At 44.3% G+C, this 18,365-nt stretch overlaps 1 protein-coding gene across 1 annotated transcript in view; it reads right to left on the bottom strand.

Annotated features, from left to right (window-relative positions):
• The window catches only part of EXOC2 (exocyst complex component 2), a 275,271-nt gene extending 261,197 nt beyond the window's left edge, over positions 1-14,074 (bottom strand). The window contains exons 1-2 of the mRNA XM_077269779.1: positions 13,744-14,074; positions 399-575 (exon numbers count right to left, since the gene is read on the bottom strand). Of these exons, the coding sequence (XP_077125894.1) occupies positions 399-575; positions 13,744-13,861 (295 nt within the window). The 5' untranslated portion in view covers positions 13,862-14,074. The remainder of the gene's footprint in view (positions 1-398; positions 576-13,743) is intronic.
• Between the last annotated feature and the right edge of the window lie 4,291 nt (positions 14,075-18,365).

Below are 18,365 nucleotides of genomic sequence, written 5' to 3'. Positions count from 1 at the left end.
TTGACCTCACAATGGAGGTCTATGGGTGCAGAACCACTGCTGTTTCGGGCAAAGAAGTGACATGCTCCTTCTTTTTTCCCACAGCTATTCAGCGCGGCTTTTTTTTTGAAATTCAGGATCATGTGCACAGTGGTTCCTGTTTTCCATAGGGTACATTGTACTGTACCCTGCATGGAAAAAAGCTGCGGAACCGCAGCGGCAAAACCGCTGCGGTTCCGCGGTAAAAAACGCACTGTGTGAACATGGCCAAAAGCCTCTGACATGCAGATTTTCAGGGGGTTTCCTTTCTTCTTTTTAGTGTGTTTACTCCTGGTGCAGTCACAAGGGTAATTTCTATCTCTACATTTGTAACCATGCACAATATATACAAGATATTTGGACAGATATAAACAGATTACCAATTTTGTCAGGCTTGACCAGCTTAAAAAATACGGTGGAAGTCCCCTTTCCTCCAGACTTGGTAGTAACGATGATGTCCCCTTTATCATTCTTGTCTTGACCAACCCGGCAGACTATTTTGCTGGCAGATATCCACTCAGCTGTTAGCAGACAATTGTGTCCACAGATGGTTAACCCTGTAAAAGAACACAAAAATCAGAAATGTCAATGTTCTATATGGTAAGATTTATCTGGGCACGCTGTATGCTCTAGATATATATATAGGGTCACTTAATATATTAGTTCTTCATCCATCTCATATATGCCTGTGCAATCTACATACTACATATATTATCAGAAGAATTACTACAGTGTTAAGACCTGGCAGGGTGTTTTCTCAGTGCGATATACAGAGCTTATATAGGCCTATGAGGATGTCGAGGTCAGGTCAGGAGAACCGCCACCGGTCCGTGCATGGAGTTCAATAATCGGTTCATAGATGTATGGAAAATAATATATCCACATACTGCTAACTCAAAACAGTCATGCAAACAATACCACCAGACACTGACCAACTAATACCGCCACAGCAGTAGAATCATTTCATACATCTTACAATGTATCCAGAAATGTATAAAAAAAAAAAAAAGAAACAATCCAAGGGTTTCTGTATTAAAAATGCATTTAAAAGTCTGCACCAAAAATGCATAAAGAAAGTGGAAAATGCAGCAAAAACAAAGGGAAAAAAGCAGTAAAAACACAATAGAGCAAACTGTTATTGTCTATAAAAAGATGGCAGAAAAAAGCAGTGTTTTTTTCCTTGGTTACATGGCCATAGAACTGTGAGTTATTTTACAATGGCTAACATATGAAACAAACTCTTCGCATAGGAGCAGAGTCCTGCTGATCACTTAGCAGATAGGTATTACATGGCAATCATACAGATAAATCCCTGCCTGGGTGTTACATGGAGAGCTCAATTCCAACACAGCCAATTGTTCTCTTCTAAAGAGAATCCGTCACCTGGGTTTTTCCTATCTCGAGCTCCAGAGATAGCAGAGTGTAGCGCTCGGCTGATCTACCGCGCTCCTATTAGAATGAATGGAGGGCCAGTTCACATGATCGACCTCCAGTCCATTGAGCCGGAGCTGTTCTGACCCTCTATTCTTAGCACTGGTGGGGGCCTTGCGGTTGGACTGCCAGCAATCGGAACGTTATCCCCTATTCTTTAGATAAGGGATAACTGTCAAACTGGAGAACATGACTTTAAGTTAATTAAAAGGGATTTTGATGGTCTTGAGTAGTGGAGGGGTTAATATCTTTACTAGAAGTCTAGGGTTGAAACAGAGTGAATTGGTCAATTCCTGGTGGTGTAGGATAGGGAAGGGAGTATTATTAAGACTAGGGATGAGCGAATGTGCAGGTGTTATGTTCGAGTCCCTGCGGCTGTTTGACAGCTGAAACACATGCAGGGATTAACAAACAGCCGCGAGACATGCAGGAACATATTATTGGAGCACTCCGAAGCCACTCGGTTAGCACCCGAGCATGCTCAGATAACACCTTATCCCAGCACATTCGCTCATCATCAATTAAGACGACTGGTGACTGCGCGCAGTAAAAGGTTTTACGGTAAATTCCTTTGTGGTCTATGGCACTAAAGAGGTTAACCCCATAGACAGAGACATGGTAAATTTGAGAGAAAAAAAAAAAAAAAAAAAAAATTCTATAAATCTATAAAATTCAACCTATACTTCAGTAATGTTCATGGAGGAATGATTCCTGGAAAACTATTTTCCAAGAAGTAAATGCATCATATTAATGACTGTGGGATAAAATCGGCCAGAGTTTAAAAAAAAAAAAAAATCGTTGGCATTGAACAAGCCCACGTTTCTGACCACCACCTCCACTATGGAAATGACAGATTAACGACCGAATGAGCTCAATGTGCTTTAGGTGTGACAGGTTCGGGTTGCAAGTACGCAGGACTTCCTGCAGAGTGATTTCAGCAAGGCTCCATAAATGGGAACCCGACACTGTATACTGGGGAGAAATGAAGGCTTATGTCAGTTACCTTGTTATTACTGTACTTGTCAAATTACTTCTCTTTCCTGCCGCCTGATGAGAGATCATTGCTTTCATATTCTGGTAAGACAATGCCCATGTGTACGGCACGGTTCCTGCCTGGCAGTAACTGCAGGGTATTACTGGAAGGCCCATAGGAAAGAGCGGAGTAATAAACGCCAGGTTATGGGCAGCGGCTATGAGAGCACTGCAGCGGAGGCGTCATCCTGCCTCTGACCACTAGGGAACGCTCTACTGTGGAGTAATACTGTCTGTGCTCTGCGTTCCCAGTGTGTGTCTATACACATAGCAGGAAAGCTGCTCTCCTTATTACACATGGCAGAATTTAGGACAAATGTGTTCAGGATCCCTTTTTAATCCCGTGTATGGTCTGTTACCGTCCTCTGGAGCTGCAATATGTGAGGGCAAGCCCTCATGCAGCTCAGTAGATAACAAAATGAAACCGTTCCACCTCTCTGAAAATAACGGCAATTAAAACAACAACAAAAATAAGACACTGTATGCGAGTCCCGACAGTTTGCTATGTGCAACGTGCACACTGTCACGATTCCCAGCATTCATGGAGTGAACGGGTGTCCATAACACTGCATGCTTGTGGTCAGGTGCTGACTAGGCTCTCCACTGCTGGAATATTGAGAAGGAAAAAAAGATTGTAGCCGACACATGATTACAAAGTATTGCAATAATGCAATCATGTGACCGCCCACCCGGAGGTATAACACAGGGGAATCGTGACAGTGTGTGGACTGTGCACTGTCACAATTTGGCAATCTGCAGTCACATCTGGACTATGAAGGCGCTATATAAGTGAGTAAAATATATAAATACTAGAATTGTTGTTGTTTTGATCATTCCGCCTTCAAAAATTGGTAATACAAAAAATAAATGTATCAAAAAGTCACATGTACGACGCAATAATACCAATAAAATCTACAGCTTGGCATGCAAGCAATAAGTCCTCACACACCTCTATTGAGGGATAAAAAGGAAAACCTCTACGTCTTAGAAGAGGAAGACACAAAAACTATTCTTTCCGATAAGGAAGTAATTAAAGTTAGAGAATACGTTATATGTACCCCAAAATGGTGCGCGGAGAAATACAACTCGAGCAGCAAAACAAATAAGCCCTCGTTTTTTTTCATTCCTTTTGTCGGAGAGCCACAATTTTATTTTTCCACTGAGCAGCCCCACGTTTATGAGGATTTGTTTTTACAGAGTTCATAAGTAACCCAACTAGGATTCTTTAGGTCAGTACAATTATAGCAATACTAAACTTTTAAGGTTTTTTTTTTTTTTTTTATCTTTTAGTGGTTAAAAATTCTAAACTTTGTAAAGACACACACACACAAAAAAAAGATGTGCTCGTGTGCTCATTTTCCGAGACCTGTAACTTGTTATTTTTCTACTGATGGAGCAGTGCGAGGACTGGCAGTAAGCTGTAGTTACCCTGGATATCATTTTAGGGTACCATAAGGTTTTCATGGATTTTTATTGCATTTTTTGGGGGGAAGTGCTTTTTTTTCTTCCTTTTTGCTGTTTACTGTAATGTTTAAATAATGTTATATTTTAATAGATCAGACATGAACATGACGACATTAAATATGTTTACTTTCTATTTCGTTTAACCCCTTAACGACATATGATGTACAGGGCAAGTCATATGCCGCCTCTTTGCTTCTGATGCAGGCTCGAAAGCTGAGCCCGCATCCTTCCCGGCAGATGATGGCTGTGCCATGTAGGAAAAAGAGAATGCGCAAAAACGAAACATAACTCAGCTGTTAAAAGGTTCATTTTTTTTATTTGAAAGGGAAAATGAAGCGATTGAAACTTTTTTTTTTTTTTTTTACATCTTTTCAATTTGTATAGTTTATAGTCCCCTTAGGGGACCTGAACCTGTGCTTAATACTTGATCGCTCATGATGTATACTGCAATACTATTGCATTGCAGTATATAGAGTAACTGACATTCTCCTATGAAGGAGGACTAGGATCCCTCGCCCCCGGCGGCCATGATAACCCATCAGCTCCCCTGCAGTAGCGTTGTGGAGAAGGGACGATAGCAGACAGTACAGTGAACACATATGGACATGGTCTATTATGTTTTATTATTTTTGCACAATTACAAGGTTTGAAAAAAAAAAAAATTGTTTTTGCATCGTATCCTGAGAGCTAGAAATGTTACTCTTTTCTATCAACGGAGCTGTGTGACGAGTTGTAATAATAATAGTGTAATTGATATATTATCTTTATTCTGATATTAGCAAGTTAATATCGCTTGTTATGTTTTACTTCTTTTAAGTAAAAAAAAAAAAATTTTGGGAGAAGTTTTTTTTCCTCACTTGTCACCGGTGTGCAGTCCATATGCAAACAGTTTTTTAACATTAATCATTAACATAATCATTAAGGTCATGTGCACACGCTGCGGATTCCATTGCGGAATTTTCCGCAGCGGTTTTGATAAATCCTCAGTGCAAAACCGCTGCGGTTTTTACTGCGGGTTTATCGCGGTTTTTATTGCGGTTTCCGCTGCGGGTTTACACCTGCAGTTTCCTATTGAGCAGGTGAAAAACCGCTGCGGATTCCGCACAAACAATTGACATGCTGCGGAAAATAAACCGCGGCGTTTCCGCGCGGTTTTTTCCGCAGCATGTGCACTGTGGATTTCATTTCCCATAGCTTTACATGGTACTGTAAATGCATGGGAAACTGCTGCGGACCCACAGCAAAATCCGCAGCGTGTGAACATACCGTTACATAGTTACATAGTTATTAAGGTTGAAGGAAGACTTTAAGTCCATCTAGTTCAACCCATAGCCTAACCTAACATGCCCTAACATGTTGATCCAGGGGAAGGCAAAAAAAAACCCATGTGTTAAGAGTAAGCTCCACCATGGGGAAAAAAAATTCCTTTCCGACCCCACATACGGCAATCAGACTAGTTCCCTGGATCAACACCCTATCAAGGAATCTAGTGTATATACCCTGTAATATTATACTTTTCCAGAAAGGCATCCAGTCCCCTCTTAAATTTAAGTAATGAATCACTCATTACAACATCATACGCAGAGAGTTCCATAGTCTCACTGCTCTTACAGTAAAGAATCCGCGTCTGTTATTATGCTTAAACCTTCTTTCCTCCAGACGTAGAGGATGCCCCCTTGTCCCTGTCACCGGTCTATGATTAAAAAGATCATCAGAAAGGTCTTTGTACTGTCCCCTCATATATTTATACATTAACATAAGATCACCCCTTAGCCTTCGTTTTTCCAAACTAAATAGCCCCAAGTGTACAGTTTCCTATTTTACAGAACTGCAATGTAGCCATAAAATTCAAAGTCTACACTGTGGCTTCAAGCACCCTCCGACTTCCTTTTGCATACCCATAAGCTTGAATGGGTGAGTCTCATTGGATTTACAGAAGAAACTAGCGATTTGCTTCACACGCAGATAAGCACTGCCCCACTCAATAACACTTATCTGAACGGTGTCTGTTTTTTTTTTTTCCATGTATAGCACTTGGACCGAAAATATGGTTGTGTGAACGAGTCCTAACTGATACATCTGCAGGTTCCATCTCACAGGCAAAATTATAATACAGCAGAGCTGTGCGAGCCGCCGCTGCTATCGTGTTTGTAATGAGACAAAGTTTAGCTCTGCTGTTCTGTGCTAGTGAGTTATAATCACACACAGCTCTGCTGTTCTGTGCTAGTGAGTTATAATCACACACAGCTCTGCTGTTCTGTGCTAGTGAGTTATAATCACACACAGCTCTGCTGTTCTGTGCTAGTGAGTTATAATCACACACAGCTCTGCTGTTCTGTGCTAGTGAGTTATAATCACACACAGCTCTGCTGTTCTGTCCTAGTGAGTTATAATCACACACAGCTCTGCTGTTCTGTGCTAGTGAGTTATAATCACACACAGCTCTGCTGTTCTGTGCTAGTGAGTTATAATCACACACAGCTCTGCTGTTCTGTCCTAGTGAGTTATAATCACACACAGCTCTGCTGTTCTGTGCTAGTGAGTTATAATCACACACAGCTCTGATATTCTGTGCTAGTGAGTTATAATCACACACAGCTCTACAGTGAGATCAGGAGAGCAGACATTACACTGATAACGCCTCCATTCATTGATAATAATCTCTGGAGGCAGACTCTCAGGGAGATCCATGTCCAGCCCATAGCCCGGAAAAGCATTTACCTATAAGAAAATAGCCGGATTACTTACGGTAATGCTCTTTTAATGAGTCCATGACAGCACCCACTGGAGAGAGATAGGGATCCGCCCCAAGGAACAGGAAACCTACAGAGACATAAAAGGGGGCGGTCCCCCTCTCCTCCTCAGTTTAATTTCAGAGTACCCGGAGGACCGCCAGTATTAGTCAACCATTACAATGTATCATCAGAATATAAACTTCATAGAAGTAATTACATTGGCTTTTATTAGGGAGGGATGTGACTGGGTGCTGTCATGGACTCATTAAAAGAGCATTACCGTAAGTAATCCGGCTATTTACCCTTCGCCATGACAGCACCCACTGGAGAGATTTCCAGAGACCAACACCTAGGGGGGGGACCACCGTGCTGAGGATAGTCCTGCCAAAGTGTAGGTCAGAGTCGGATGACAGGTCAAGCCTGTAGTGATTATAGAAAGTGGAAGGAGCCAACCATGTTGCAGCCTTACATATATCCTCGATTGGCACGTTCCCTTTTTCGGCCCAGGAAGAAGCCATGGCTCTGGTGGAATGTGCTTTGATGCCCTCCGGAGGTTCTTCATTTTTCATGGAATAGGCCAACCGGATAGCGTCTCTTATCCACCTGGATAATGTTGCTCTTGTGACTCCATATCCTTTCTTTTTGCCCTGGAAGGATATGAACAGAGCCCTACTCTGCCTCCAACTACTAGTTTTCTCAATATATTGCAAAACTACTCTCCTGACGTCTAGAGTATGAAATTTTTGTTCTTCAGGAGTAGACGGGTCTTTAAAGAAAGTAGGAAGATGTATCTCTTGTGACCTGTGGAACTTCCCTGCTACCTTAGGAAGGTATAAGGGGTCTGGTTTTAAGATTAGTCTGTCATGAAATGTGAGAAGGTAAGGTTGATCTATCGACAAGGCCTGAATGTCGCAGACTCTCCTAGCCGATGTTAAGGCTACCAAGAAGGCTGTTTTTAGCGACAAGTGTTTCAAAGATGCTGTGTCTATAGGCTCAAACGGAGATTCTGTTAGAGAGTCTAAGACTAGGTTTAGATCCCAAGGAGCTACCCTAGGTATGTGGACTGGAGTAACTCGTTCACAGGCCGTGATGAAGCGGGATACCCATTTATTACCAGCAATATTATGGCCATAGAGGGCACCCAGAGCGGACACCTGGACCTTTAGTGTATTAACCGACAGACCTAACTCTTTCCCTTTCTGTAGAAATTCTAGTATAGATTTTATTGGGACTTCAGAGGGGTTTGAACTAGTATGGAACTGAAGAAACTTCTTCCATATTTTGGTGTAAATTTTTGTTGTAGATGGTTTCCGGCTAAGCAGGAGTGTATCAATTAGGCCTTTTGAAAACCCACTGGAATTTAATATCTGCCTTTCAAATTCCAGGCCGTCAGGTGGAGGCTGTCCACCTGAGGGTGGAAGAAAGGTCCCTGAGAGAGAAGGTTTGGGATTGAGGGAAGGACCCAAGGATCCGTCACCGACATCGACCGCAGGCACGAGAACCATGGTCTCTTGGGCCAGAATGGTGCTATCAGTATTATCCTGGCCTGCTCTTCCCTGATCTTCCGTATTACTTGTGGAAGCAGAACTATCGGAGGGAAAGCATATGCTAGCTTGAATTGCCAGGGTGTTTGAAGAGCATCTAGAATGTCCGGGTGATCTGCACGGGACCGAGATGCGAATTTCTGGACTTGTTTGTTCTGTTCTGTAGCGAACAGGTCTATCTGGGGCTTGCCCCATAACAATGTTATTTTGTGGAAAATGTGAGGATTGAGACACCATTCTCCTTGATGAAGAGTGTGTCGACTTAGAAAGTCTGCTTGTTGATTGTTCTCTCCTTTGATGTGGACTGCCGAGAGGGACAACAGATGCTTTTCGGCCAGGATTAAGGTATTGTTTGCGGAAGACATTAGAGCGTCTGATCTTGTGCCGCCTTGTTTGTTTAAATACGCCACTGTCGTAGTGTTGTCTGAACAGATTCTGACGTGGCTTCCTCGTAGCTGTGGGAGAAATTGACGCAGTGCATAGTTTACCGCATTCAATTCTTTCAGGTTTGATGAATATAAATCCTCATTTTTATCCCAGGTTCCCTGGCAGAATCTATCTCCCATGTGTGCGCCCCACCTGTGGGGACTAGCGTCCGTAGTTATCGTGTGGGATGGTGATATTACCCAAGGGACACCCCCTGCTAGGTTGTTTTTATCTAGCCACCACACTAAGGAAGATAAGACTTTCTCAGATAAAGTTATTTTTGATTCAAGGTGCCCCAGAAATTTTCTCTGTTCCCGAAGTATCTGGTGTTGCAACGTTCGGGTATGAAGTTGTGCCCACTGAACGGCTGGAGTACAGGAGGAAAGGGATCCTAGTAAGGACATTCCTACCCTCAGGGACATTTGAGGTTTGTGCATGGCCGCCACTACTTTCCCCTCTATAAGAGATATTTTTTCTTGGGGAAGTAGACATTTTTGTTTTATGGAATCTAGATTGAACCCTAAAAATGTCTGAAGAGAAAGTGGGATGAGTCTGGATTTTTTATAGTTGACGATCCAGCCCAGGTTTTCTAAGGACGAGACAGTGTCAGCTAATCGTTCTGCACACTGAAGGGACGAATTTCCTACAACTAAAAAATCATCTAAGTAGGGAATGATTAAGGTGTCCCTCTGGCGAAGGTAGGCCAATACCTCTAACATTACCTTCGTGAAGATCCTAGGTGCCGTGGAGAGACCAAAGGGCATGGCTGTATACTGGAAATGGTGAATCTCCCCCTCAAGAGTTACTGCCACTCTTAAGTATTTTTGATACCTGCTATGGATAGGGAGATGGTAGTAGGCATCTTTTAAATCAATGCCGCCCATTTTGCAATTTGGATAAAGGAGTTTAATGGTAGATCTAATAGACTCCATTTTAAACGTATAATTTTTAATAAACGTATTGAGTTTTCTAAGATTTATAATTGTTCGAAATGAACCATCGGGTTTAGGGATTAAAAATAACGGAGAGTAGAACCCTCTACCCTCTTGTCCCTTTGGCACCCTAACTAAAACATTTTTAACTATGAGACTTCGAATTTCCAGTTCAAGGGCCCTCTGTTGCACTGGTGAGGAGAGGGCTGTTAAAATAAAAGTCATGGGGAATTTGGAGGAATTCTATCTTCATTTCTTCCTTAACAATATTTAGAACCCAGGAACTTGACGTAATTTTTTGCCATTGGGGAAAGAAAAATTTTAACCTACCCCCTACTGGGGTGTCTGGTGTTTTAAAATTTATTGTCTCTACGGAAGGGGGGGCCTTTAAACATAGTGCCACCCTGTTTTCCCTCTCTTGTGGCCCATCGTGACGATCTTTCATTTGTGTTCTTTTCCCGAACGGTCTCTTCCTAAAGGTCTTCCTATAGAAAGGAATTGAGGGGTCAGGGAAGGCTTTTTTCCTCTCCTTTGCTTTTTAGAGGATCTCGTCTAATGCTTTCCCAAACAAAAACTCACCCTCACATGGAATAGCACAGATCTTAGCCTTTGACTGTGTATCCCCCTTCCAGCTCTTCATCCATAACGCACGTCTGGCATTATTAATCAGACCGGCTGATCTTGCTGCAAGGCGAAGAGAGTCAGCTGAAGCATCGGCCATGAATGCTGCTGCACCTCTAATTAGTGGTATCGCATCCCGCAATTTTTGTCTGGAGACCCCCTGTTCGATCTGTTGATCCAACTGATCAATCCAAACAAGCATGAATCTAGCTGTGCACGTGCTGGCAATTGATGGCTTAAATATGCCCGTGGAAGCTTCCCATGATCGTTTTAGTGACGATTCTGCCTTCCGATCTAGAGGATCAGAAAGTAGGCCCGCATCCTCGACTGGTAGAGCTGACTGTTTTGAAGTGGAGGCGACTGCAGCGTCCACCTTAGGAATTTTAGTCCATGAAATTAACTCCTCATCATTAAAGGGGTACTTCCTTTTGGAGGCTGACGGGAGAAAACCTCTCTGGTCCTGTTTCTCCCACTCCCTCTTTATCAGTGCCTTAACCGCAGGAATTACTGGAAAGGCTCTTCTCTTCCTCTCTGCCAACCCTGCAAACATGATGTCTTGTGCAGTTTGGTCGTCTTTTGCATCCTCACAACCTATTGTATTCCTGATGGATTTTACTAGGTTGTCCACCCCATCAAGGGGAAAACAAGCTCGACCCTCAATGTCCGATTGTGTCGAGGAAGAGGATGACGCCTGCGAGGAGTCTGAGTGGATAACACCTTCCTCCTCGGACTCAGAGCTGGATACTGCCTTTTCTTTACCGGATTTTTTAGGGGGGGTACTGGCTTGTGAGATGGCCTGTAATTCTTCTCTAATTATGGCCCGTATATCTGTGACCGACATAGATGGACTCTGCATTGTTTCAGTCATACATTGATTGCAGAGTTTTTTGGGGTGGGAATCTGGGAGAGGCTCGTCACATAACGCACACTGTGCTTAGATTTTTGTCTCTTTTTGGCCTGGGTGAAGAAGACACTTGTGGAAAAGAGTGTCAGCTTTGTAGGCAGAGGGGAATTACACTCACCCAGTGAAGCTGTACGGTACCGAATTAGGAGGTTGCGTCTTCCTGGATCTTGAATCCTTGGTCTCGCTCCTGTGGCTGGCATCTGAGGACCTTCTGCTGGTTGGCTCACCTGCTGGGTCCACTGTTTTGCCTGGGGACGACATGTTGCATCGCCTGTGCGTTTGCAACTACCCCCTTTTTATAGGCCAAGATCCGGTCAGTTTTTTTTTTTTTTTTTCTCAGTACCCCACAGCGGTGTACTGCGCATGCGCGAAACCGCGCTTTCCCTCACCGCTGTGTGGGTGACCCGGAAGTGCTCACCCGGCCCGGGGCAGTATGGGGATTTTTACACCGCTTCCACGCACGCGCGGCCGCCATCTTGCCCGGCCTGCGCTATGGAGCGGTGTGCCGGCTGCCGCTGCAGCTGTGCCTCAGATCCCGGACCTCATACCTGCCGGTCCGCGTCTGGAGCTCCTTCAGGGCCGCACCTCTGCTGCGTTGCCTCGTGGAACCGAGCGGCCTCTTCCGGACCAGGCGTTCCACATGCCGGCCAGACGAGGGGGGAGCCGTCTAGCGGAGTCTCCCCCGACGCTGCTTCTGGACCGCATCCCCTGCCGTTCTCGCGGAAACCGCACAGGCGGATGCTTCTAGCCCAGGTAAGCTGTAGCTCGGAGAATCCAGAGATCCTGTCCCCTGGGAACAGGAAACCTAAACTGAGGAGGAGAGGGGGACCGCCCCCTTTTATGTCTCTGTAGGTTTCCTGTTCCTTGGGGCGGATCCCCATCTCTCTCCAGTGGGTGCTGTCATGGCGAAGGGTAAAACATGGATTTCTTTGGAATAAGACATCACAGATATCAAGGTATCATCTTATTCAGCTTCCTATGACCTGCATGCCCATATAGATGGCTTACATTGTAGATCCTACTGAGAGATTCCATTTAACAGCCTTCACTCTGAGGAATAAATAATTGAAATATGTTTACAGTTTGTGACATTTTTTTATCACTGTAATTTTAATAGTATTTGTTAGTCCCACAAGGTGACCTGAACAGCTCCTATTGAAGAGAACAAGAGCCGAGCTACAGTACCAGGCAATGGTCATTACACAGTGAGCGGCACTGTGGTTTCCAAATGTGCTGTTTACATCTAGCTGCCACAGGACCTCCACACAGCTGATCGCGTGGGGCGGGGGACAGGCGTAGTTACTGGGTTTCGGACCACCACTTATCTGATATTGACCTATCCAGTTTGGTTATTAGTAGAGTTGGAATATTCAGCATAAGAGAATACAGATCTGTTTTCAGTAGTTTCAGTCACAGTCAAGTTTGGGTTTTTCCAATATGCAATGTTCCAATAATTTATCAATATCATTATTAGCCTATAGGGGTTAATAAATATGAGGGACCTATCTAAGGGATTTTATTATGAAAATCTGCTATACGGTTTCAGAGATATTGGCCTTTTTATTTAGCGCTAATTTTTAGGATCTTTACCAAGGAGGCAGATAATAACGCAGTGCAGCCTATAGACATGTCCCTAAGAAGTTACACAAAGGAACACCCAGGGGAGCAGCAGAATTAAAGGGAACCTGTCACCCTCAATATCGAAGGTTAGCTAAGCCCACCGGCATCAGGGGCTTATCTACAGCATTCTGGAATACTGTAGATAAGCCCCCGATGTATCCTGAAAGATGAGAAAAAGAGGTTATATTATACTCACCCAGGGGCGGTCCCGCTGCGTCTGGTACGGGGCCTCCCATCTTCTTATGATGACGTCCTCTTCTGGTCTTCACGCCGCTACTCCGGCGCAGGCGTACTTTGTCTGTCCTGTTGAGGGCAGAGCAAAGTACTGCAGTGCGCAGGCGCCGGGAAAGGTCAGAGAGGCCCAGCGCCTGCGCACTGCAGTACTTTGCTCTGCCCTCAACAGGAAGACAAGAAGAGAACGTCATCGTAAGAAGATAGGAGGCGCCGGACCGGACTGCGACGCCCCCCGCAGCGGGACCGCCCCTGGGTGAGTATAATCTAACCTCTTTTCCTCATCTTTCAGGACACATCGGGGGCTTATCTACAGAATTACAGAATGCTGTAGATAAGCCCCTGATGCCGGTGGGCTTAGCTCACCTTCCATTTTGGGGGTGACAGGTTCCCTTTAAGAAGACATTTCACAGGCTTTGCTCAACCAACTTTGTGATTGGACTGAATAGAAACGTTCTAGTGTTCTGTGTGCACAGCTCCTATGCAGCCCTATGTGTTTCCATGGTTACACAGAGCAGCAGAAGGACTGGAGACACAAAAAGGAAGATATGTTTGTAATCAAGACGGCTCTAATGCTTTTTGTTATTGGAAACACAGGGAAGCCATGAACAGACTGGATGCTGAAGCCACAGACGTGGTATTTCCTCTGATGATCATATGTGAAGATTAGACTTGGACCAGAGAGCACCGATGTCCAGTGACCAGACACAATCAGACCGGCACCGATCACCACCCCGCCCCCCGTGTCTGTATGATGCCGGCTCCATGACAGCACGGTACGTTACCTATTAGATCCGAGGGGCCGCTGCCCAGGTTCTCCCCTCTGATGGTCACCTTAGTCCAGGACGTCCCTTCTTTGGGAGAGATGCCGGTGACGAGCGGAGGCTGCCGCACCCGGGACATGACTGCAGCGCAGCGACAGGTTCTATGCAAGTACTAGGTAGCGGCGACTTCCTTTCCTCCGGATTCAGGACCTTGATGACGTCAGGATCACATGACCCTAACGTGCAATGTGACAGTATCCGGCCAATCACAACCCGGCCACAGCCGCTGGCTGGCTGCAGATGTCTAGAAGGACCTGGATGACGTCTTCGTCACGTGACCGGACCGCTTTCCGTGAGACCGCGCAGGCGCGTAGACTATTGCCTTGTCAGTCACTCGCGGAAGGATTTGCGCTTTCTTGTGCAGGCGTGCCGCCGTATATAAGGGGAATGTGTGTATAGCAGAGAGAGATAGGACACTTGTAGCTGTCAGTGTGTGGCCAGCATGCTCTCATCTTTTCCAGCAGGAGGCTGCAGCTGTACCTGCACCTTATCTACCCTATGATCACTCATAACTACATACAGTTTATCACAACTATGAAAGAAACGCTGTCCTTCTCACCCGTGATAGTAACCACTCACAGACCAGCTTTCATTGTACTAGAGCTGCTTGAAAATATGAAAGCTGAGCTGTGATTGGCTGCCGTGGGCGACAGAGATCGTTAAATGACCACTGATAAGGCTCGTTATTAATGCTCCACTGAGAGAACTCTGGTCAGGACGGGTGGGTGACCTAGTCCTGGGTGGAGATGAATACGCACCGTCCGTGTTCTTGCAGTACAACCAGAGTCAGCAGGAGCGACACCGTCCGACAGGTACAAACTGGGGCTGATATTCAGTCCTGGCATTTGAAATCACACAGGCCCAAGCTGTCCCCGTCCCCGTCCCCAAACACCAGATGGAATATATTACTAATATTACCCTGGATGGAGGAAAGGAAGATTTCCTACAAGACCAATATTTCTAATGATACCCGCGGCCTGCTGGGTAAGTGACGGAGTCAGCGACTTTGTGCTCCATCACAACTCTTAGCAGTATGGGTGTCTTGAGAACACAGATTCTGCTAACCATGTAGCAGGCAAGGTGACCCACGACCAGACAGGCCCTTCAGGCATTTACCAGATGGCCAGTCCGGCCCTGCCGTCCGATAATCCACACGGTGCAAATCACAACAGTATGCAGTAAAGACTGCGCTCTAATGAGAGTCCAAAGACACAGAAAGAGGTGTCAGGCTGGTTTCCTGATTGAGTAAACCGTGAAAAAAAAGGAAAATCCAGCAACCGCAAAAGGAATAAAACATCACATTTATTGGTAGATTAAAACATGAAAAAGAAAATTTTAAAAACTATGATAATATAACAGTCGACGTGTTTCGAGCTACACTGGCTCTTAATCATGACAGCTAGCATGCAGGATCTATGGAAATATATAGCATAGGAAATAGGTGTGGAATAGACAAATCACAAATGTGCTTTATTGCTAACCCTATGTGTGCCCAGGAGAAAAGGAGGAGGGAAGAGGGAGTGTGGGGACTCAAAGAACATATTTCACAAAAATAAGTCTGCTCAATCCCAAACAATACATATATTGATAATAAATATATCTACGGTTATATATTTATACCAGCATTTCTCATTTTTCTTATACACTTTATATACTGTATATATACGCACACACACACACACACACACACACACACACACACACACACACACACACACACACACACACACACACACACACACACACACACACACACACACACACACACACACACAGGGTCCTCTTCCCTCTGTACCAGTCTGTCATTGTTAGGCTTGTTTACTGTAAGTGATATTTGTATTTTGATGTAACCCATTCTCATGTACAACACCATGGAATTAATGGTGCTATATAAATAATAATATATATATATATATATATATATATATATATATATATATATATATATATATATATATATATATATACATACACACATACATACAGCTCTGGCACAAATTAAGAGACCACTGCGACATTTTAAGGTTGTCTGATTTTTCCCTTTATAGGTATATTTTTGAGTAAAATGTAAATTGTTCTTTTACTCTATAAACTACTGACAACATGTCTTCGAAGTTCCAAGGCAATACATTTTGTATTTATTTTCTGAAAATGAGAAATAGTCAAAATAACATAAAAATGCATTGCTTGCAGACCCAAATAATGCAAAAAAACAAGTTCATAATTATTTAGAAACGACAATACTAATGTTTTAACTCAGGAAGAGTTCAGAAATCAATATTTTTTGGAATTACCATGATTTTTATTCACAGCTTTCATGCGTCTTGGCATGCGTTCCACCAGTCTTTCACACTGCTTTTGGGTGACCTGATGCCACTGCTGGTACAAAAATATGAGCAGTTCTTCTTCGTTTGATGGATTGTGTCTATCCATCTTCCTCTTGATTACATTCCAGAGGTTTTCAATGGGGTTCAGGTCTTTATATTTGGCTGGCCATGACAGGGATTTGATGTGGTGGTCCTTCATCCACACCTTGATTGACCTAGCTGTGTGGCATGGTGCATTGTCCTGCTGGAAAAACAGTCCTCAGAGTTGGGGAAAGAGTTGCCAGAGAAGGAATCAACTGTTTTTCCAGGATAACCTTGTATGCGGCTTGATTCATACGTCCTTCGCAAAGATTAACCTGCCCAATTCCAGCCTTGCTGAAGCATCCCCAGATCAACACCTGGTCATCTAATGGGATATCCCTGCCCAGGAGATGTGGTATGCTCCGTACATGGTCAGACACAGTCAATTTTTAAAATGAACTTTCGTTTGTGGGAAATCCCCTTTAATGTGACCGGCTTCCTCTTCCTGTAGACAAGTCGCGTATCTGCCTTCAGGATCAGCCGAATGATTCACAGCACCTGCGCGTAATTCGCACAGGCGCAGTAAATCAGACCGCCACCATCTTTGTGCAGACAGCAGCGGTCACATTAAAACTGCTCATGCACTCCTCCTGTACAAAGATGACAGCAGTCAATGAATCATTCGGCTGATCCCGGTGGCGGCGTGTTCGCGACGGTGTTCCGCTGGTGGTAACGCGCAAGAGGTTGCATGAGTGTTAGTGTGAATGTGAGTGTGTGTGTGTGGTTTGCGTACGGCATATAGAGTGTGTGTGTGGTGCAACGGTGTTCCGCTGGTGGTACCGCGCAATAGGTTGGTACCAGCAGCTATTTCCATATTGAGACACCCATCACTTACAGTTAGGTCCATATATATTTGGACACAGACAACATTTTTCTAATTTTGGTTATAGACATTACCACAATGAATTTTAAACAAAACAATTCCGATGCAGTTGAAGTTCAGACTTTCAGCTTTCATTTGGGGGTATCCACATTAAAATTGGATGAAGGGTTTAGGAGTTTCAACTCCTTAACATGTGCCTCCCTGTTTTTAAAGGGACCAAAAGTAATTGGACAGATTAAATAATTTTAAATAAAATGTTCATTTCTAGTACTTGGTTGAAAACCCATTGTTGGCAATGACTGCCTGAAGTCTTGAACTCATGGACATCACCAGACGCTGTGTTTCCTCCTTTTTGATGCTCTGCCAGGCCTTCACTGCGGTGGTTTTCAGTTGCTGTTTGTTTGTGGGCCTTTCTGTCTGAAGTTTAGTCTTTAACAAGTGAAATGCATGCTCAATTGGGTTGAGATCAGGTGACTGACTTGGCCATTCAAGAATATTCCACTTCTTTGCTTTAATAAACTCCTGGGTTGCTTTGGCTTCATGTTTTGGGTCATTGTCTATCTGTAGTATGAAATGATGACCAATCAGTTTGGCTGCATTTGGCTGGATCTGAGCACACAGTATGGCTCTGAATACCTCAGAATTCATTCGGCTGCTTCTGTCCTGTGTGACATCATCAATAAACACTAGTGACCCAGTGCCACTGGCAGCCATGCATGCCCAAGCCATCACACTGCCTCCACCGTGTTTTACAGATGATGTGGTATGCTTTGGATCATGAGCTGTACCACGCCTTCCCAATACTTTTCTCTTTCCATCATTCTGGTAGAGGATGATCTTGGTTTCATCTGTCCAAAGAATGTTCTTCCAGAACTGTGCTGGCTTTTTTAGTTGTTTTTTTTAGCAAAGTCCAGTCTAGCCTTTTTCTTCTTGATGCTTATGAGTGGCTTGCACCGTGCAGTGAACCCTCTGTATTTACTTTCATGCAGTTTTCTCTTTATGGTAGATTTGGATATTGATACGCCGACCTCCTGGAGAGTGTTGTTCACTTGGTTGGCTGTTGTGAAGGGGTTTCTCTTCACCATGGAGATTATTCTGCGATCATCAACCACTGTTGTCTTCCGTGGTGTTATGACCCCAATGGCGAGGGTCTCAGAAATATCAGCAAGTCTGCAAAGTACAAAAATCCAGCTCATAGGGCAGTGGTAACTGGGTTGACCATATATCTACTCCTAACGCCAACCCTAGAAGTAGCCGGGGAACATGCCTACGTTGGTCGCTAGATGTCTCGCGCCAGCCGGAGAGCTAACTACCCCTAGAAGAGGAAAACAAAGACCTCTCTTGCCTCCAGA

The sequence above is a fragment of the Ranitomeya variabilis genome, chromosome 6 (genome assembly GCF_051348905.1).
Source record: "Ranitomeya variabilis isolate aRanVar5 chromosome 6, aRanVar5.hap1, whole genome shotgun sequence".
NCBI lineage: Eukaryota > Metazoa > Chordata > Amphibia > Anura > Dendrobatidae > Ranitomeya > Ranitomeya variabilis.
This window is presented reverse-complemented; position numbering and strand designations above follow the sequence as displayed.